This window comes from Hypanus sabinus, chromosome 24, assembly GCF_030144855.1.
Source record: "Hypanus sabinus isolate sHypSab1 chromosome 24, sHypSab1.hap1, whole genome shotgun sequence".
NCBI classification, from domain to species: Eukaryota; Metazoa; Chordata; class Chondrichthyes; order Myliobatiformes; family Dasyatidae; genus Hypanus; species Hypanus sabinus.
Window position 1 is genome coordinate 36,370,340 of NC_082729.1, and position 22,397 is coordinate 36,392,736.

At 45.6% G+C, this 22,397-nt stretch overlaps 1 protein-coding gene across 1 annotated transcript; it reads right to left on the reverse strand.

The window, feature by feature from the left end:
• Positions 1 to 1,999: 1,999 nt before the first annotated feature.
• On the reverse strand, positions 2,000 to 6,018 carry LOC132380748 (trichohyalin-like). Its single transcript, XM_059949739.1, has 3 exons — positions 3,516 to 6,018; positions 2,983 to 3,413; positions 2,000 to 2,017 (listed from the first exon to the last, which is right to left on the reverse strand). Exons 1-3 carry the CDS (start codon positions 6,016 to 6,018, stop codon positions 2,000 to 2,002), a joined length of 2,952 nt encoding a protein of 983 aa, XP_059805722.1.
• Positions 6,019 to 22,397: the final 16,379 nt, after the last annotated feature.

Sequence of the window (22,397 nt, forward strand, 5' to 3'; positions counted from 1 at the left end):
GGACAAGTTAGAATAAAAATTAGATTAGGAAACATTAGGAAAAATTAGATTAGGAAACACCCCCGCCCTCTGAAGCACTCACTTCCCCGTGGGGGTTCTCGTCTTCGGCCGGTCCAGCCTTGTGGCCCGTCCCCTTTCCTCTCCCTTCCAGGTCCACGCGTACTCGTTGAAGACGAGGACAAAGATGGGGTTCCGCAGCGCTTTGCGGAACTCGTGCTCGTAAGCCTGCAGCCTACCCGGCCTCGACCGCCGCATCCTTCTCCTCCTCATCGTCGCCTCCGAGCGCGGAGCTGCCGGGCTGTCGTGGCCTGAGGGCCGGCTCCGGGACTGGTCGCGGGGCTGGTACACAGCCTCCCGGAACGTCCGGTGGTAGTATCCGACCAGGGTGTCCGCTGCCTTGGCGCCGAGCCACGGCCCCCACACCATGTTGGCGACGGCGTCGAAGAACAGGCTGAGCGCCTCCTGGGATCGCGGCCGCTCGCAGGCGGCGCCTCCCTCCTCCCGTTCCTGCCCGAGGAACCGCTGGAATGTCTCCGCGTCCGTCATGAGGCGCAAGAAATCGGGGAAAGTCACCTCCTCGCTATCGCTCGCAGCCAAGACCTGCAGCGGCATGGGGACCAGGGGGTTTCCGGCTCGGAGGCGCAGTGAGCTGGCCATCCCGAAAATGGAGACGCCGTCGATGCTGTCCCGGCAATTCCTCTCGAAGAGTTGGTAAAACTCCCGGAACGCACCAACCTGCTCCCGGGTGAGGGGCCCGTCAGCGGGGCCGACGCTCGGCTCTCGGGCGTCGAGGTAGAGCGCCAGTCGCTCTGAACTCAGTCCCATGAACTCGGGAGTAGCCGCGTCGCCTCTCCTCCCCTCCGAGCCGAACCCGGCCCTCATGCGGCGGTGGTAATAGCGGACGATGAGGCCGGCGGACGGCGCCGAGAGGCGTCCGAGGCGCAGCACCTCGGCCAGCACCCTGTAGAAGAGTGTCGGGTCGCCCGTCCGGGAGCTGGCGGCGCCGGACAGCTGGGCCACGTAGCCCAGGTACAGGCTAGCATCGCCGGCGAAGCGCACGAAGTCGGCAAAGCCCACGGCGCCGTCGGCGTCCGAGTCCATCTGGCGCAGCAGCTGGTGGAGCGGGCCGACCGTGAGCGCGGAGCCGGCCGCTCGCAGCGCGGTGCCCAGGCTGCGGGCGCTGATCGCAATGTGGTCCGGGGGCTCCGAGAACAGCAGGAAAAGGTGGCGGTAGGCGTCCAGCTCGTCCTCGGACAGCGCCTGCTGCCCTGGCTTCGTGTGCCGAGAAGTGACTCGGTGCGGGCTCCCGGTGCCCGGCCTCACCCGCTTCTTCCTCTTCCTCCTCCTCCGAGCCGGCGGGGTGTCGGGCACGGTGAGCGGCCGCGCCGCTTCGGCCACGGCGGGCGAAGGCACCCGACGGGCGTCCGGCTCCTCCGGGCGCTGGGCTGCCGTCACTGCCGTCCACTCTTTCTCCGGGGCCTTTCCGACGTCCAGCTCGGCCCCCAGCCTTTCGATGAGGCTCTCGACCACCAGGCTCACTGCGCTCCACATCAGGCTCACGGTCCGGTCCGCGCCCCGCAGTCTGCCGGTACCCCGCCGGCCTCTCTCCCCGGGCTCGTCTGGCTTCGCCTTGTCTTGCTCACCGCCCCTCCTCACCCCTTCCTGCCCGCCTGTGCCCAGTCCCTTCCGCCGCTCCTCTCCCACCTCACTTTCTTCTTCCCTCCTCTCTGACGCCATCTTTTCTTCCTCCTTCATCCTTTCTCCTCTCTCCCCCTCGGCTCTTACCCATTCTCCCTCCTCTCTTAATCTCTCCCCCTCGCTCGTCTCCCCTTCTCTCCCCCTCTCTCCCTCTCTCACTCTTTCCCACTCACTCACCCTTTCCCCCTCTTCCGCCCTCTCCTCCTCCCTCCTCTCACTCCCTTCCTCCCTCACTGCCCTTCCTTCCTCCATCAGCCTCTCCTCCTCCCTTGCCCATTCCTCCTCTCTCACTTTCTCCTCCTCACTCGGTCTCTCCTCCCTTATTAACCCTTCCTCCCTCACCATTTCCTCATCCCTTATTGCCCTTCCTTCCTGCATCAGCCTCTCTTCCTCCCTTGCCCATTCCTCCTCTCTCACTTTCTCCTCCTCACTCGGTCTCTCCTCCCTTATTAACCTCCCTTCCTCCACCAGCCTCTCCTCCCTTGCCCTCCCTTCCTCTCTTGCTTTCTCCTCCTCCCTCAGCCTCTCCTCCCTTCTTATCCTCTCTTCCTCCATCAGTCTCTCTTCCTTCATTGCCCTCCCATCCTCCAACAGCCTATCCACCTCTCTTGCTCCCTGCCCCTCCGCTGCTCTCTCCTCTTCTGCTGCCCTCTCCACCTCCCTCACCCTCTCCTCCTCTGTTCTCTCCACTTCTCCTGCCCTCTCCACCTCCCTCATCCTCTCCTTCTCCTCTGTTCTCTCCACTTCTCCTGCCCTCTCCTCCTCCAGTATCCTCTCCACTTCTCCTGCCCTCTCCACCTCCCTCATCCTCTCCTTCTCCTCTGTTCTCTCCACTTCTCCTGCCCTCTCCTCCTCCAGTATCCTCTCCTCTTCTCCTGCCCTCTCCACCTCCCTCACCCTCTCCTCCTCTGTTCTCTCCACTTCTCCTGCCCTCTCCACCTCCCTCATCCTCTCCTTCTCCTCTGTTCTCTCCACTTCTCCTGCCCTCTCCTCCTCCAGTATCCTCTCCACTTCTCCTGCCCTCTCCACCTCCCTCATCCTCTCCTTCTCCTCTGTTCTCTCCACTTCTCCTGCCCTCTCCTCCTCCAGTATCCTCTCCTCTTCTCCTGCCCTCTCCACCTCCCTCACCCTCTCCTCCTCTGTTCTCTCCACTTCTCCTGCCCTCTCCACCTCCCTCATCCTCTCCTTCTCCTCTGTTCTCTCCACTTCTCCTGCCCTCTCCTCCTCCAGTATCCTCTCCTCTTCTCCTGCCCTCTCCACCTCCCTCACCCTCTCCTCCCCTACCCTCTCCTCTTCTCTTGCCCTCTCCTCTTCTGCTCTCTCCATTTCTCCTGCCGGCTTCACCTCCCTTTCTCTATCCACCTCCCCTGTCCTCTCTACCTCCCCTGCCCTCTCCTCTTCTCCTGCCCTCTCCACCTCTCCTGCCATACCTTCCCTCAGCCTCAATTCCTCTTTCTCTCTCTGCTTCCTTTGTTCTTCATCCTCTGTGGTTCTCCAGTCTTCTCTCATTTGTCCTTCCTCTTTTCTTTGCCCTTCCCCCTTCATCCTTTCTTCCTCCCTCATCTTCTCCTCCTTCCTCTCTACCTCCTTCCTCTCTTCATTCAGCCTCTGTTCCTCGTTCATCCTCTGTTCTTCCCCCATCTCCTCCTCCTCCCTCACTTTCTCCTCCTCCCCCCTACCCTCATCTTCCTTAATCCTCTCTTCTCTCATCTTTGCTTTGTCCCTCATCCTCTCCTCTTCTCTTACCTTCTCCCCCCTCTCTCTCTCCTCATCCTCTCTCCCCTCCATTTTCTCTTGTTCATCAATAATTTCCTCACCTTCCTGTACTTCCTCATCCTCTTCTTCCTCGCTGTCTTCCACCTCCTCATAAACTATCTCACATGTGTCATTCCCTTCCTCCTCCAGCTCTTTCTGTTCACCCATTATAACCCTCCCTTCCTCTACTTGGCCCCTTGTTTTACCACTCTCTTCATCCCCTCCTGTTTTTAACTCCTCTTCACTTTTTGCCTCACTATCTCCAGTGTCCTTTTCCTCTCTTTCCATTTTCTCTCTCAGTTCTTCCTCCTTTCTTTCTTCTCTGGGGAGTTCTTCATCATTCTTGCCCTTCTCTCCCTTCTTTTCCTCCTCTCTGTCAATTTTCTCTCTCAGTTCTTCCTCCTTTCTTTCTTCTCTGGGGAGTTCTTCATCATTCTTGCCCTTCTCTCCCTTCTGTCCTCCCTTCTTTTCCTCCTCTCTGTCCATTTTCTCTCTCAGTTCTTCCTCCTCTCCTTCCTCTTTTGGGAATTCTTCGGCCCTCTTGTCCTCCTCCCTGTTCATTTTCTCTCTCAGTTCTTCCTCCTCTCGTTCCTCTTTTGGAGGATCTTCATCCCTCTTGTCCTCCTCTCTGTCCATTTTCTCTCTCAGTTCTTCTTCCTCTTGTTCCTCTTTTGGGAATTCTTCATCCCTCTTGTCTTCCTCCCTGTCCATTTTCTCTCTCAGTTCTTCCTCCTCTCCTTCCTCTTTTGGGAATTCTTCGGCCCTCTTGTCCTCCTCCCTGTTCATTTTCTCTCTCAGTTCTTCCTCCTCTCGTTCCTCTTTTGGAGGATCTTCATCCCTCTTGTCCTCCTCTCTGTCCATTTTCTCTCTCAGTTCTTCTTCCTCTTGTTCCTCTTTTGGGAATTCTTCATCCCTCTTGTCTTCCTCCCTGTCCATTTTCTCTCTCAGTTCTTCCTCCTCTCGTTCCTCTTTTGGGAATTCTTCGGCCCTCTTGTCCTCCTCCCTGTTCATTTTCCCTCTCAGTTCTTCCTCCTCTCGTTCCTCTTTTGGAGGATCTTCATCCCTCTTGTCCTCCTCTCTGTCCATTTTCTCTCTCAGTTCTTCCTCCTCTCGTTCCTCTTTTGGAGGATCTTCATCCCTCTTGTCCTCCTCTCTGTCCATTTTCTCTCTCAGTTCTTCTTCCTCTTGTTCCTCTTTTGGGAATTCTTCATCCCTCTTGTCTTCCTCCCTGTCCATTTTCTCTCTCAGTTCTTCCTCCTCTCGTTCCTCTTTTGGGAATTCTTCGGCCCTCTTGTCCTCCTCCCTGTCCATCTTCTCTCTCAGTTCTTCCTCCTCTCGTTCCTCTTTTGGAGGATCTTCATCCCTCTTGTCCTCCTCTCTGTCCATTTTCTCTCTCAGTTCTTCTTCCTCTTGTTCCTCTTTTGGAGGATCTTCATCCCTCTTGTCCTCCTCTCTGTCCATTTTCTCTCTCAGTTCTTCTTCCTCTTGTTCCTCTTTTGGGAATTCTTCATCCCTCTTGTCTTCCTCCCTGTCCATTTTCTCTCTCAGTTCTTCCTCCTCTCGTTCCTCTTTTGGGAATTCTTCGGCCCTCTTGTCCTCCTCCCTGTTCATTTTCCCTCTCAGTTCTTCCTCCTCTCGTTCCCCTTTTGGAGGATCTTCATCCCTCTTGTCTTCCTCCCTGTCCATTTTCTCTCTCAGTTCCTCCTCTCGTTCCTCTTTTGGAGGTTCTTCATCCCTCTTGTCCTCCTCCCTGTCCATCTTCTCTCTCAGTTCTTCCTCCTCTCGTTCCATTTTTGAAGGTTCTTCATCCCTTTTGTCTTCCTCCCTGTCCATTTTCTCTCTCAGTTCTTCCTCCTCTCGTTCCTCTTTTGGAGGTTCTTCATCCCTTTTGTCTTCCTCTCCATTAATTTCCTCTCTCAGTTCTTCCTCTGCTCTTTCCTCTCTTGGGAGTTCTTCCATTTCACTCATCCGTTCATCCTTTTCCATTTCAACTTCTTCGCCTTGACTCTGTGTCTCCCGTTTGCTTTTTTCTGTATCCTCCTGTCCCCCCTCCTGTGTGTTTCTCTCCTCTCCTTCTGTTTTACTCATCACTTCCTTTTCCATTCCCTCTTCCTCCTCCCTTTCCTCTTTCCTTTGGCCTTTATCCTCTTCTTCCTCGCTCACCTTGCTTCCCTCTTCAGTTTTCTCCGTTTCTTCACCCTCTGTTTTACTCAACTCTGTCTCCTGGAGTTCTGCACCCTTTGCGTCCTCGTCGGCCTCCCTTGGCTCTTCTGCCACTCCTGTCTCTCGTCCCCCCTCAGTCGCCTCGCCATCCTCGATTTTTGCCTGGTTCTGCAGTGCAGTTTCCACCTCCTCCACTTCCTCTTCCTCCTCCTCACTTCCTGTGTTGTACAGCTCTTCTTCATCCTCATCTTCTTCTTCCCTCTTCAATCTTTCCTTCTCCTCCTGCCAGGCCCTGTCCTCTGCTTCGTGCCTCCTCCTGACATCATCCCTCACCTTCTTCCTCTCCCCATCCTCCTCCTCCTCCCTGCTGTTCTGTCCACTGGCTGACAAAGTTGGCAACATTCTCCCTTCAGCCTTATGAGATTCAATTTGACTGCACAATGCTATCTGAACGTCGAAGAAACCACCTCAACTCTTACTGTGCTCTTTGGAATAAGCCACTTTATTTTGTCCAGTTTCTTTCCTGAAAGAACTTCTCAGATGCACGTTCAGGTGCAGTCAAACCTTGTTACATCTGGTTCCATCTGACATTCTCTAACAGCTACCTCACGACTATTAGTCTGATTCACACCTCAGTATATGTGGACACTTCTCCAGCGCTCAGGCACCGGATAAACAGAGTTTCTGTCGCAGAACTCTCCTGTCAGTCTCCAAGGCTTGGGCTTCCTTCTTTGGGGAGGAGGTGGAGGGGGTCAGTACTGCTGTTGTGAGCTCTGAGCCATTGGGTGTGCCCGTGTGCACCCAGTGATGTGTCCCATGTTTGTGATGTCACATGCAACAGCAGTGCCACAGGCTGCTGAGAGTCAGTCAGCTCCATCATGGGCACAGCCCTCCCCACTGTCCTGGACAGCTTCCAGAGGGAGGGCCTCAAGAAGGTGGCATCTGTCTGACTTTTTTGGGACATGCCCCCTTCTTGTTGCTACAGAAGCCTCACTCAATGATTCAGGGAGAGCTTCTTCCCCTCTGCCATTAGGTCTCTGGACTCTCTGTAGTCAGTCTCCATTTCTTTTCCACTATTTATGCATTTTTGGGCGGCAGGGTGGAGATAGGCCTCTACCAAAGGAGGTGGAAGGCACTTCTTCCCTCTGCTAACCTTTGGGTCACCCTTGGGCAAGGTGTGACACCTGCTTAGCCCCAATCAGGGTCACACAAATCCATGGGAGCGGGTGGTGGATGGTCGTATGAGCAGATATACATATCACAAGTCCTAGTTATGCGACCACTGATGCCAGGCAGGCCAAGAGATCGATAATGGCTGGGGCAACCCATCTTTCCCAAAATAAGGCAATAGCAAACCACCAGTGTAGGGAAAAGTTGCCAAGAACAGTCACGGTCAAGGAAAGACCATGATCGCCCATATCAGATGACATGGTACATAACAAAGGAATGAATTTTTGTAATTTATGGTAATTATATTCTTGGTTCTGTTGCCATGAGAGAGCAAATGTTTAAGTCAGCAACAAAAAATCTGCTTCTGATTCCTGCGGCCTCTTTCAACTCAGACAGTTGAAGAAGTTTGGTGTGGGCCCCAAATCCTGAGGACTTTCTACAGGGGCACGATTGAGAGCATCCTGACTGGCTGCATCACTGCCTGGCACGGGGACTGTACCTCCCTCAATCGCAGGACTCTGCAGAGAGTGGTGCCGGCAGCCCAGCGCATCTGTAAATGTGAACTTCTCACTATTCAGGACACTTACAAAGACGGGTGTGTAAAAAGGGCCCGAAGGATCACTGGGGACCCGAGTCACCCCGACCACAAATTGTTCCAGGGGCTACCATCCGGGAAACGGTCCAGGACCAACAGGCTCCGGGACAGCTTCTTCCACCAGGCCATCAGGGACTGATGCAACTGTATTTCCATGTTATATTGACTATCCTGTTGAACATAATATTTATTATAAATTCCACATTGCACATTTAGACAGAAAGATATTTACTCCCCATGTATATGAAGGATGTAAGTAATAAAGTCGACTCATGATAGCCACCTTTCCAAAGTTCCTGTGCAAGGAAGTCCTGCGGGAATTAGTGAGACTGGTACATTCCCCCAGAGCCATCATTTCGTCTTGCTTAGCCTGACCCTAACTGCCCCGAGGAGGTGGAGGTGGGCTGTTGGAAGTGCCTGTGTGGAATGAGTACTCCCAGTATGAAGGAGATCGAGGAATTTGATCTAAGGGGGTTGTCGGACAAAGTTCCTTCATCCAGGACAGAGAGTTGGGGACATGACCTGTTGACATACAATATAGAATATTACAGCACAGTGCCGACCCTTTAGCCCACAATGCTGTGCCAACCGATTAGCTTACCTTAACTAGTCTAACGCTTTCCTCCATACATAGCCCACCATTCTCCTACTATCTGTTTGTCTAAGGGTCTCTGAAATGCCCCTAATGCGTCTGCACCGAGCATCCAGCACTCTCTGTATAATAAATCCTACCCCTATAATTTCCTCCAATCCCCTGAAAATTATTGTTTTGTTCCTCTCGGCGCCCTGTGGAGCAATTGGGCGGTAACCTTGCCATTTCTGTAGCATTTTTATGAGTCTGAGCTGCTAGCTTGACACTCAACCCCGCAAAGGATGGGAAACGTACAAGGAGCTGGCTGGAGACGAACCTGCGACCACTTGTTCCGAAGGCCGGTGCGGATGCAACTACACCACCGACCCGCCAAACCTTAAGATTATGCTCCTGCGTGTTACCCATTTCTGCCCCCGGGGAAATGTCTCTGGCTGTCCACTTGATCTTGTAATGAGCTCTTCAGGCCTATGTGGGGTGCCAGAGAGCATCACACGCCAAGTTTTTTTAGAGCAGCTGACCTGGTTAATTGTTGCTGTTAATCATTTAAAGTTCCTTGGGGATTCCATTACTGATATTATCTAAGCAGGCGCCAGATTAGCGTTAATCGCAGGGTCCTGGTTTTGAGAATGTTACCTCCTGCTGTGTCACTTGGCAGAGGCACCGATTTTCTTTTGGAATTCTTATGAATAAACTTCAGTCGCCATCTCTTCAATGGAGTGTGTCTTTCCTCTGTACTTGGCTTCCGACTTTGCCAGCGCTCAGATCTATGCCCTTATTATCTTGTAAAATTCTATCCAGTCACCTCTCATCGTCCTTTGCTCCAAAGAGAAAAAAAACCTGAGATTGCTCAACTCATCCTCATAAGACGTGCTCTCTAATCCAGATAGCATTCTGGTAAATCTCCTCTGCGCCCTCTCTAAAATTTCCTCCTCCTTCCAACAAGCACTGAACACAGTGCTGCAAGTGTGGTCTAACTAGGGTTTTACTGAGCTGCAACATCACCTCCTGGCTCTGAACCCAGTCATGCTCAGCAGGAGCTGATGTGGTTGAAGATAGAAACTAGTTTGTGAGTGTTACTTGACATCCCTGTACATTCTAACTTTAGTCTAAGGATAATGAAACTATTTGCACTCAGAGAACACTTTATTAGGCAAAACCTGTACACCTGCTCATTAATGCAAATATTTAATCAGCCAATCAGCAGCTCAATGCATAAAATCATGCAGAAATGATCAAACAGGTTCTCTTGTTGCTCAGACCAAACATCAGAATGGGGAAGAAATATCATACAAGTGGCTTAGACCGTGGAATGATTGTTGGTGCCAGATGGGGTGGTTTGAGTATCTCAGAGACTGCTGATCTCCTGGGATATTCACACACAGCAGTCTCCAGGGTTTACAGAGAAAAACAGAAGCAGAACACCCAGTGGGCGGCATTTCTGTGGGTGAAAAACACCTTGTTAATGGGAGAGGTCAGGGGAGAATGGCCAGACTGGGTCAAACCAAGAGGAAGGCAACAGTAACTCAAATAGCCACATGTTACAACGGAAGTGTGTAGAAGAGCATCTCTGAACGTATAACTCATCGAAGCTCGAAGTGGACGGGTACAGCAGCAGAAGAGCACATCGGGCTCTACTCCTGTACCTAATAAAGTGCTACTGAGTGAGTCCGTCAAAAGAAAACTCTCTCCTTGTTGTAAAACACAGCTGAGGAACAGGCCCTTCCTGCTTGTCTGCCTGCAGATTTGTTATCCTCAGCATCTCCATAAAATCAGTTGACTTGTGCACAGAAACAGAATTAGGCCATTTGGCCCATCTAGAGACTGCTCCTCCACTCCATCGTGGCTGATTTATTATCCCTCTCAACCCCATTTACCAGCCTTCCTCCCGCAATCAAAAACGTATCAGCCCGACTAATCAAAAATATATCAATGTCCGCTTTAAATATACCCAATGACTCGGCCGCCACAGCCACCTGTGACAAATGAATTGCACAGATCCACCACCCTCTGGCCTGTTTCATTTTGCAACTCCAAAACATAAAACTAATTGAAAGAAAAACACGGAGCTGGGAACAACATGTCTGTACTTCGTTTTTACTTTTAGTGAGTCAATGACTTGTAACGTGGGACTGTGATGCAGTATGCCATTCACATACTTTTACCTATACCCATAATACATTATGTAAACAACAAAGAATGCTTAATCAAGCAATGTATTTACAATATTACTGAAATATTAAGCACACAACACTCCTGCCTGCTTAGCTATAAACTCCAACTCAATATAGAAAACATCTCAACTTTCATAAACACTGTGTTAAAGTCTTAGACACATATACACATATAACTAGAGTGCCTAAGATTTTTGCACAGTACTGTAGTAATTTTATGCATTGCAGTGTACTGCCACCTCAAAACAAAACAAATTCCAAGACGTATGTGAGTGATGATAAACCTGATTCTGATAACGGGTCTCTATTGTGGACAGAGTGGGAAGGTGGCAGGGAGAGGGGAATCATGGTTGAGAAAAAGTGAAGGGAGTGGGAAACACCGGGGAGTCATTCTGCAGTGATCAACCAAACCAATTGTTTGGAATCAAATGTCTTTGCCTGGTGTCTCAGGGCTGGGTGTGTCTGCAGCCACACCCCCCCCCTCCCCCCCCCCCCACAACCCTGGCACTTCTTCCCACACCCCTCCTATGGTGCTCCTTGCCACTCCCAAGATCCTTCACACCCACCCGATTTACAAACTCGCTCTCTGCTCCACGTTGACAAATACAGCACTGTACAAAAGTTCTGGGCACCCGAGCTATGTGGCTAAGACCTGTATGTGATATGACATTCCCCGACAAGTAGGAAACCCTCAGTTTGGCAGGGCGACCCGTGGCTGGTAAATAACCTCAGGTTCCAGGGTCGCCCTGTGGTGGTTGTCGGAGTTGAGTCTCGGGCTGCAGAAAGGGGCTCTGACAGCTGCGGACACCTTTCTTCCCTAACAATTGACTCTGCTCTCCTCAATTGATCGACGTGCTGCGTCCGGAAGACGTCAGACGCAATCTCCGCTCTGTGGGAGAGTGGTCCAGTCTGTCCCTAATCTCTCCGAGTGCTCACTTTTGGTCAGCTCCGCGGTCCCTCGCCAGGTCTGCTTATCTAGGAGCGAAAGCTGGAGCCTCCTTGTTTGAGGAAACCTCACTTTTGTCCCGGCTGCTTGTCCTCCTGTGATTGGGTTTGTGGAGATCCAAGTGGGACGGCTTTGCTGCTGTTGCTTGTTTTGGAGGGTGCGGTTGCAGTAAGGAAAGGGGGAAATCGGCGAGCTTCTGGCTCAGTGTAAGTGTGGTGCGTCGTGCTGATATTGCTCGCAGTGCTTTCTTTAGATTCTGGGGAAAATCCTTCCACCAGGCAGGTGCACGTTTAATATACCCCATTCTATTCATTTCAGGAATGGCTGAAGTCGTTCCAGAACAGACTGTCACTGAGTAAGCGGTCTGGAACACCACTCTTTAAGAAGAGGCTTCTCAACACGTCAACAATGTGTGAGGAGATTGGGAAGACTTTGTAGCTGCAACCACTGCTACCAAGAAATTTGTGCCCAAGAACCCTCTGCCAGGGCAATGCAGGCCACTCTCAGGGATGGAGAGGGGCTGATCCTGGCAGCTTCTGGGCACGTTGGTATCCGGAACAGCGCGCAGCAAGCAGCCCAATCTGCTGATCTACCCCAGGCCACCAGACAAGGCCTGGAGCCAACGTTCTAATTTTAAGCTGGACCGGCATGAAGCTCCTCCAACACTAGCTCTTGGCGCGGTTGGTAAAACCACTCTGCTCCACAGTAAGCCAATCTCCGTCAAGGGCGAGCTCATCCCCGTGCTGGGAGCTGGAATTCCAGCCACTCTGGGTGGCCATGTGGATCTGAGACAGTGTGGGGTCTGTTCCGGTTTCTCTCAGCCGCCATAGGGAGATTTCCGATTAGCATCGGGGGAATACGTCAAGAGGAGTGTCCTCGTTCGTAAATTTTCCAAGGGTAAAAGGGATAATCCACCGGCATTTCCACGTTTAATTGCCCTCTTGAATTCGATCTTGTAATGATGTCCGCTAAGAAACAGAGCCCATCTCTGCATTTGTGGGGCTGCTGTTGGTGGAACACCCTGTTGCGGATTGAAAATGGACACCAGTGGTTGACGATCAGTAACAAGGGTGAACGTGAAATTACTGCACCCACACATAAGGCGAGGCGTCACTGGACGATGTGGATCATAATGTGTGAGTACTGTGTCTGACGTCACCATTTCCTTCGTCTTTTCATTTCAAATTATAGTTGGTGACTGTTTGAAGAGAACCCTGCCCAGTTATCACCAGCACGTAACCTGTTGCAGCAGAGGGCCAAACACACTGGACCACTGCTATACTACAATAAAGAATGCCTATTGTTCCTTTCTGAGTCCGCATTTTGAGAAGTCAGATCATTTGGCTGAACTCCTGCTACCTGCATACTGACAGAGGCCAAAGAGCAAGGCTCCAGAGTCCAAGAGAACCAAGAGGTGGTCGCGGGAGGCTGGGGAATAGTTAAACGATTGCCTTGAGTCAGTGGACTGGCCTGTGTTCAAGAACTCATCTGAGAACCTGAATGAGTACACCAGGGTTGTTACAGACATAATTAAAACAGCTGTGGATAAATGTGTCCCCACAAAATCGCTCAGGAGCCATGAAATCCAGAATCCGCTGAGATCCAGGCTGGAGGCATTCAAGTTTGGAAACCAAGAATGCTATGAGAAGTGCAGGTATGATCTCTGGAAATCCATCCGACGTGGATATTCCGGATGCTCGACAGCTATGGCAGGGTTGGAATGCTGCAATCTCCTACCAAGCTAAATCTTGTGACAAAGGGGACAGCAGAGCTTTGCTTCCAGATGAGCTGAATGCCTCCTATGCTTGCTTTGACCACCAGAACAGGGAGGAACCATCTCCCGATGGTCCTTTGGTCTCAGTATCTGAAGATGACATGTGGGCTGCCTTCAAGAGAGCGAATCCGAGGAAAGCACCCGATCCAGATGGAATACCTGGCCGAATACTGGAGACCCGCGCTGACCCACTGGTGCGTTCACGGACATCTCCGCCCTCTCGCTCCGACAGTGTGTGGTAACCCACCTGCTTCAAACTGGCTTCACTCATACTGGTGCCCAAGAGGAGCGTGGTGACCTGTCTGAATGACCATCGCCCAGTGGCACTCACACCCACAGTAATGAAATGTTTCGAGAGGCTGGTGTTGAAGCATTTCAGCTCCTGTCTGAATGGTGACTTGGATCTGCCCCAGCAGATGCCATCTCATTGAGTCTTCACAAAACTCCAGAACATCTGGACAGCAAAGGTGCAAACATCAGCCTGCTCTTTATTGTCTACAGCTTGGCATTTAACACCATCGTCCCCTCAAAGTTATCAGTTAACTCCAAGACCTGGGTCTCAATACCCCCTTGTGCAATTGGATCCTGGATTTCCTCACTTGTAGACCTCGGATTGGCAAAAACATCTTCTCCACAATCTATATCAGCACCGGAGCACTGCAGGAATGCCACTCACTTTACACCTACGACTGTGTGGTTCCAGCACCATATATAAGTTTGATGATGACCCAACTGTCGTGGGCTGTATCTAAGGATGTGATCAATCAGTCTGCAGGAAGGAGGCTGAAAATTTGGCTGAGTGGTGTAATAACAACAATCTCTCACTCAATGTCAGTAAGACCAAGGAACTGATTGTAGACCAGGCGAGGGAAACCAGAGGTCCGTGAACCAGTACTTATTAGAGGATCAGAGGTGGAGAGGGTCAATTACTTTAAATTCCTGGGTGTCACTATCTCAGAGGACCTATCCTGGACCCATCATATAAATATAATTGTGAAGAAAGCACGGCAGGGCCTCTACTTCTTCAGGAGTCTGATGAGGTTTGGCACGTCATCAAAAACCTTGGCAAACGTCTACGGATGTGTGGTGGAAAGTGTGCTGACTGGCTGCCAATGCCTTTGAGCAGAAAATCCTACAAAAGGTAGTGGATTTGGCCCAGTACATCACGGGTAAAACCCTCCCAACCATTGAGCACATCGACGTGAAACATTGCTGTAGAAAAGCAGCATCCATCATCAGAGATCCCCACCACCCAGGCCAGGCTCTTTTCTCACTGCTGCCGTCAGGTAGAAGGTACAGGAGCCTCAGGACTCACACCACCAGGTTCAAGAACAGTTACTACCCCTCAAACATCGGCTCTTGAACAAAAGGGGATACCTGTGCTTATTTAAGGACTCTGTTATATTATTATTTCATGCTTGCTATTTATTTATATCTACATTGCTGTTTGTTGATAGTTTACTGTTACTGTACTATAGATTTGCTAAGTACGTTCACAGCAAAAAATAATCCCAGGGTTGCATGTGATGTACCTTGTATGTACTTTGATAATCAATTTTACTTTGAACTTTGGAAAGCTGTCTCAACCTGCTTTGTCCATTGCCATTTCTTCCTGATCTGTAATAATGAGTTCAAGAACACAATAGCTCAGTCTGGCAGGAACCTGTTGTTGTACATACCAAATTCTAATATGTCCTTTGGCCTTGGGGCATCCACCACTGCTGGAAGTTTCTCAGTACACTTGTGTAATTTCTTGTGCGTCAATGGTGTGACCACAGTAAGTGATGCTTGGTTTGGAGAATTCACACTTGTTGCACCATACTCTGAGCACATAATCTAAAAATCTTGTTAACACTACCATGAGATTTTGGAGATGTTCCTTGCCATCCGTACTGGGAACAATGCTGTCATCCAGCTAACCCGGAGTGCCTGGTCAACCTTGCAGCAACTGGCTCACAGCTTCCAGCCAGAGTGCAGTTGCAGATGACCCTCCAGAAATTAAGCCCTTTGTGAGTTTCTATGGTGAGAAACACTTCCATCTCCATCTATAAGTAGGCCTCAGCTAAGTCCATTTTGCCCAAGTTTCTTCCAGAAAGGTTTGCTAAGATATCCCATATTCTGGGCAGAGGACATTGATTTACATTTAGTACTGGGTTTATGGTAACCCCAGATACTGACAGACCCATTACTCTTGTCTACTGGTGTTGCCCATGGGTTCCACTCAACCTCAGAAAGAGCTCCTTCAGCCTCCATGTGATCTAGCACCCCCCCCCCCGGCTACCTTTGCAAAACTTGGGTGTGGCATTTTCACTATTTTACCCTTGATACGTTTGGGTTTTCCAATGTCATCCTTGAACACTGTTGTGGCATCCTCCACCTTCTTTAATTCACTTTCAGTTGACTCTGATACAGATGACGTGGCATCGAGTTGTAGTTGCCTCAGCCCATCATGACCCCACTATGCTGACCCTCCTGGTTTTACCACATGCAAGCCCAATGTGTCTTATTGTCTGTTGTATCTCACAGTTATCAATGGCATTCCACAGGAACTACCCTCTCCCCAGTACAAGTTCTTAGCTGGATAGCTGCAAGATTCAGCTCAGTTTCTTTTGAAATTCCGTTCAAACTCGTTTTGTGGAGCCAGTGTCCAAACCCATTTAATTAATTTGCCATTCACTTCTGGTGTAAGCCATATTGCTTGTCTCATGTTAGCTTTCACAAACAATACCTGTGCCCACTCTCCTGATGATCAGATTTCTCATCATGCGGTTTAGTTCTCTTTTTGAACCTGCAACTTGCCCTTTTATCTTTTTCTCTTCCCTGTGCACTCCATTTATTTTTGTCTGCACGACGTACTCTTTGTCTGTGCCTGACTTGGTTGCATTTTCTGCAAGTTTCAACTTAAATCTGCATTGGTCTAGTCTAGTGTATGAGAGCCCCTGCCACAACGGTAACACAATTCGTCTGGCCAGGCAGGTTTCTGTTTGGACACTGCAATTTCGTTCACGCTCACTGACTGCAACTGTTGCCATTGATACATCAATTTTAACTTCTCTTTTAAAAGTAAGGTGTGCTTCAGTTAGGAATTATGTAAACAACAAAGAACACTGGATCTTTAATATATTTACAATATTACTCAAGTGTTACTGAAATATTACAGACACGACAGTGCCTTCCGGTCCCGGACTCTCCCACTATAGGAAACACATAGTTAGAATTCCTCTCATCAGTGCGTCCAAGTTTTCCTACCACTGGATTAGCCCCAAGTCCAGGGTAATAAGGATAGGAGGGGGAAATGAAACTAGTTATAACAATTTTACTTCAGGGACTGTAAAGGGAGTGCTTAAATCCCCATTGCATTTTTTAAAGGGACAAAACTGCTCTTCAGCTATTCTTTGATACCTGTTACTCTGCCCAGCACTAGGATGGTCAAAGTAATTTATTTTCAAAGTAAGTTTATGCCACCATATAGAACCCTGAGATTCTTTTCTTTTTGCAGGCAGTCACAGTAGAACAAAGAACTACAATCTCCCTCAACCTCTCTCTCCTCTTATTGAATTAGGAATTCTATATCTAAAGCTCTAAGGGATGCAGACTCAGTTACTCTAACCTACACATTTTCTTGCAGGCATTCACAGTAGAACAAAGGAATACAATAGCACAGGCAGACCTGGGTTCGATTCCCGCCACTGCCTGTAAGGAGTTAGTACGTTCTCCCCGTGACCGCGTGGGTTTCCACCGGGTGCTCCAGTTTCCTCCCACTGTCCGAAGATGTACTGGGTAGGCTAATTGTTCATTGTAAATTGTCCTGTGGTTAGGTTACCGTTAAATGGGGTTGTGGGGTTGCTGGTGGCGTGTATTGATAAATTAAACACTAGAGGTACTCAGCAGGTCAGGCAGCATCTGTTTCGGGCTGAGACCCTTCATCGGGACTGAACAGGAAGGTGCAGAAGCCAGATAAATCCTGCATATTAATACGGAATTAAAGTAAATTGGCACTGACTTGATGAGCCAAGGGTCCTGTTTCCATTCTGTCATTCCCTGTGACTGGAGTAGTTGGTAACTGGTTCACATGTACCGAGACAAAGAGAAAAGCTGTTGTTCAAAGTCAAGTTTATTGTCATATGCACAAGTACATTGATGAAGGGAGAGCAGTGGATGTAGCGTATATGGATTTCAATAAGGCATTTGATAAGGCTCCCCATGCAAGGCTCATTCATAAAGTAATGAGACCTGGAATCCAAGGAGACCGTGCTTTGTGGATCCATAATCGGCTTGCCCACAGAATGCAAAGGGTGGCTGTAGATGGGTCGTATTCTGCATGGAAGACGGTGACCAGTGGTGTTCCAGAGATCTGTTCTGGGATCCCCCCCTCTTTGTCATTTTTGTAAATGACCTGGATGGGGGGATGTCACATGATGATGTAGGATCGAGACGTGGAAATCCAGCTCTCCCGTAAAAAAACAGTAAAATAACGTTTAAGTGAAGAAAAATTAGTAAATAATTTTTTTAAAACTACTTATAAACTATTCAGGATTGTCTTAAGATATGCTTCCTAAACAGAAGCAGAAGAAAACTAGTACTTTGAAGACAACACATGTTGGAAAAGTATCAAGGCCGGTCACTATGAAAGAGCCTCGGGCTCAACTGCATTTTACCTCCGGCGATACAGAACAGGAAACTGCGGCAACATCAACCGTTTCCAAAAAAAAAGAGCAACAGGAATTGTGCATGCGTGAAGGAAGGGACATGCGCAAACACGAGCAACCCAAACTACAAATCCCAGCTATGAGCAGAACTGACAGTGAAAGTGAAGATGAGGTGGAATCAGATTCTCTGGCTAAATCAGACGAAGATGAAGAGACAAACAAAGAAGAGCAGGAAGAGGTTGGAGGTGATGGAGACATAAGAAAAACTTTGGTGCAAATAATGCATGAATTAAAAGCATTAAAAGTAATAAAAAGATATTAAAAATATGAAGATTATGTTTGATAAAATGATGAAAAGACAGGACAAAATGGACAAGAAAATTAAAAACTTGGAAGAAACAATGGGAGACAACTTCGATAGAGTAAATAAAATAGAAGATAATATTTCTGCCTGGACATCAGAAAGAAAACAGTTGTTGGAAAAAGTGGATGTGCTTGAAAATTTTCGCAGACAAAACAATATTAAGATTCTTGGACTTAAAGAAGGTATAGAGGGAGAGGATCCAATAATTTTTTTTTCAAAAATGGATCCCGGAAATTTTGGAAATGGAAGAAGGAACCCAGTTAATTGAAATTGAAAGGACTCACCGAGCCTTAAGACCAAGACCTCAAGTTGATCAAAACCCACGATCAATCTTGATAAAATGCTTAAGATATCAAGATAAAGAAAAGATCCTGAAGGCAGCTGCCCAACGTGCCAGAAAGAGAAACGGGCCATTGATGATAGAAGAGAAAACAGTTCTTTTCTATCCTGATATAAGTTATGACCTTTTGAAGAGAAAGAAGGAATTTAACCCAGTGAAAAAAGTTTTATGGGAAAAGGGTTATAAATTTATATTGCGCCACCCGGCAACCCTGATAATTTTTTTGGATGACGGAAAAAGAAGATTTTTTACTGATTATCGGGATACAGAAGAATTCGCAAAAGAACTCCCAAATATTCACTAATTACAGTCAAAGATTTAAAAGTGAAACGGATTAAAGATGAAGATAGGGACAGTGAATGGAACTGATGGGAGTTTAAGGACAGAAGAATATTTAAATATATTCTTAATTATATGATACAGGGGAGAAAGGTTAAAATTTGAGAAATATTAATCGAGAGTAGTGATATATTTTTTTCTTCTCTTATATATACTTTTTTATGTTACGGGGGAGCTGGGGGAACTTCGGATCGATTGCTATGGGACTCACGTGTGTAATCATGGCGATTGCCATGACCCGTACAATAGAGGGGGGTAATGTTGTGTTTTTTTTCTTTCACAACATTAGTTGGGGGGTATTTTGTTATTTTTTTCTTTATAATCTATTTTTCTTTTATCTTTCTTTCTTTGCCTGGACAATTGGGGGGGGGGGGACACACATAGCAACATGAAGAATTTTAAAAAGATTGCCCAAGTTACTACGAAAGTTGAAAGATTAGGTGTTATAATAGACTGGAGTAACCCTGTTAAAAATAATGACTAATTTACTGAATTTTTAAAGTTTTAATGTTAATGGGCTTAATGGACCAGTGAAAAGAAAAAGAATTTTAACATATATTAAGAAAATGAAAATAGATATAGGTTTTTTACAAGGAACACACTTAACAGAGATAGAACATCAGAAATTAAAGAGAGATTGGGTCGGAAATGTTATCGCAGCTTCATTTAACTCAAAGGCGAGGGGAGTTGCAATTTTGGTTAATAAAACTTTACCAATTAAAATACAAAATGAATTAATTGATTCTGTGGGGAGATATGTAATTATACATTGTCAATTTTTTTCAGAACTATGGACTCTTATGAATATTTATGTACCAAATGAAAATGATGTAAAATTTATACAAGAGGCCTTTTTGAATTTGGCTGACGCATATGACAAAATATTAATAGGTGGAGATTTTAATTTTGTTTAGACCCAGTTTTAGATAGATCAACAAAAGTTGTTACAAAATCAAAAGTAGCAAAATTAACTTTATCATTGATGAAAGATTTAAATTTGATTGATATATGGAGAAGAATTAATCCAAAAGAAAGAGATTATTCATTTTATTCAAATAGACATAAAACTTATTCAAGGATAGATTTTTTTCTATTATCAACGAATATTCAAGACAGAGTGAAAAATATGGAATATAAAGCAAGAATATTGTCAGATCATTCCCCCTTGATAATGACAATGATAATGATGGATAAAGAGGAATCAATTTACAAATGGAGATTTAATTCAATATTATTAAAACGTCAAGATTTTTGCGATTTCATGAAAAAGCAGATTTAGTTTTTTTTAAGATACAAATTTACATTCAGTTGATGATAAATTTATAGCATGGGAAGCATTGAAGGCATATTTGAGAGGTCAGATAATAAGTTATACTAAAATTAAGAAGGAATATATGGTAGAAACAGATTAATTGGAGAAAGAGATTACAAAATTAGAAAAAGAATCTCAAAGATATATGACAGAAGAAAAAAGAAGACAACTTGTTAACAAGAAGTTACAATATAATACACTTCAGACATACCGAACAGAAAAAGCAATTATGTGAACTAAACAGAGATATTACAAAGTAGGTGAAAGATCACACAAGATTCTTGCTTGGCAGTTAAAAACAGACCAGACTTTCAAAACGATAAATGCAATTAGAACAAGTGTAAATAAAATTACTTATAAACCTTTAGAAATTAATGAAATTTTTAAGAATTTTTATTCTGAACTCTATCAATTAGAATCACAAAATGATAATGTTGAGATAGAAAGGTTTTTATCACAAATAACTCTTCCAAAATTGAATTCGGAAGAACAGAAGGGATTGGATATGCCTTTTACATTAAAAGAGGTTGAAGAAGCTCTAGGATCACTTCAGAACAATAAATCCCCAGGAGAAGATGGTTTTCTGTCTGAATTTTACAAAAAGTTTAAAGATTTACTAATTCATCTTTTTAATGGAGTTAATACACCAAGCGGAAAGAATGCATAAACTTCCAGAATCTTTTTTGATAGCTATTTTAACAGTATTGCCAAAAAAAGATAGAGAGATCTTTTAAAGCCAACATCATATAGACCTATTTCTTTGTTGAACACCGACTATAAAATAATAGTAAAAATTTTATCTAATAGATTATCTAAATACTTACCAAAATTAATACATATGGATCAAACAGGATTGATCAAAAATAGACAATTGGCAGATAATGTAACTTGGTTACTTAGTATAATTCATCTGGCACAAAAGAGGGAGGAAATGAGTGTGGCAGTTGCTTTAGATGCAGAAAAAGCATTTGATAGATTGGAATGGGATTTTGTATTTAAGGTATTAGAAAAGTATGGGTTAGGAAAATCTTTTATAAAATGGATTAAAACCTTAAATACTAATCCCAAAGCTAAAGTAATGACAAATGGACAAATTTCAACATCATTTCAGTTAACAAGGTCAACTAGACAAGGTCGTCCATTATCAACTGCTTTATTTGTGTTGGTGATAGAACCATTAGCTGAATTAATTAGAACAGACCCAGATATTATGGGTTTCAGAGTTAACCAGGAGGAATATAAGATTAATTTATTTGCTGATGATGTTTTGCTTTATTTAACAAACCCATTGTATTCACTGTGTAAATTATCTTCTAGATTGGAAGAATATGGGAAAATATCAGGCTAAAATAAATTGGGATAAAAGTGAAATTCTATCCCTTACTAAAGGAGATTATAGTCATTGTCAATTAATAACTCAATTTAGATGGCCGATAAATGGTATAAATATTTAGGTATAAGAGTTGATAATGATATAAAGAATTTATATAAATTAAATTATTTACCATTATTGAAAAAATTCAAGATCTTGATAAATGGATGATGTTACCAATAACATTAGTAGGCAGAGTAAATGCTGTAAAAATGAATGTATTCCCTAGATTACAATATTTATTCCAAACACTACCAATACAATTACTGCAGAAGTTTTTTCAAGAGTTAAATAAATGTGTGAGGAAGTTTCTTTGGAAAGGTAAGATGTCCAGAATATTGTTGGAAAAATTGACATGTAAATTTGAATTAGGAGGGTTACAACTTCCAAACTTTAAAAATTATTATAAAGCAAATCAACTTAGATTTATTGCATCTTTTTTTGATGAAGATAAACTGGCATGGGTTAGAATAGAACTTGATAAAATAGGAGAAAATATACCAGAAGATTTTATATATAAGTGGGAATCTAAATGGATACGGGAAAAGAAAGAATCTCCTATATTAAAACATTTGATTGATTTTTGGAATAAGATAAATGTTGATGATGAGATAAAGAAATCTTTATTAGTAAAGAGACCTTTAACTCAAAATAAACTTATTCCTTTTACAATGGATAACCAACTTTTATACAACTGGTTTCAAAAAGGGATTAGATAGATAGGAGATTGTTTTGAAGGAGGTATATTAATGTCACTTGATCAATTAAAGAATAAACATAAAATATCAAACAACACTCTTTTTTGTTATTTCCAATTAAGGGCTTATTTAAGAGATAAATTGGGTCAAACAATGTTATTGCCGAAACCTAATGAAATAGAAATTTTAATTCAAAAAGGAAAAATTTTAAAAATTATTTCTTGTATGTATAGTTTGATTCAAAAGCAGGGAATTAAACAAGGAATTCATGTCAAGACAAAAATGGGAAACTGATTTGAATATTAAAATTGAAGAAACAAATTGGTCAATACTACGTCTTGACAGTATGACAAATACAACAAATGTCCGGCTAAGACTAGTGCAATATAATTTTTTACATCAATGATATATTACACCACAAAAAATAAATAAATTAAACCCAAATTTATTTGATCAATG

What these genes read in the sequence shown, in the direction of transcription:
- LOC132380748 (XM_059949739.1), bottom strand. Translation starts at nt 6,018, where the DNA reads ATGTTGCCAACTTTGTCAGCCAGTGGACAGAACAGCAGGGAGGAGGAG. An exon ending in GGATGAGGAAGTACAGGAAG is followed by an intron (nt 3,414 to 3,515) that starts GTGAGGAAATTA and finishes TGAGGGACAAAG; the next exon opens with CAAAGATGAGAGAAGAGAGG.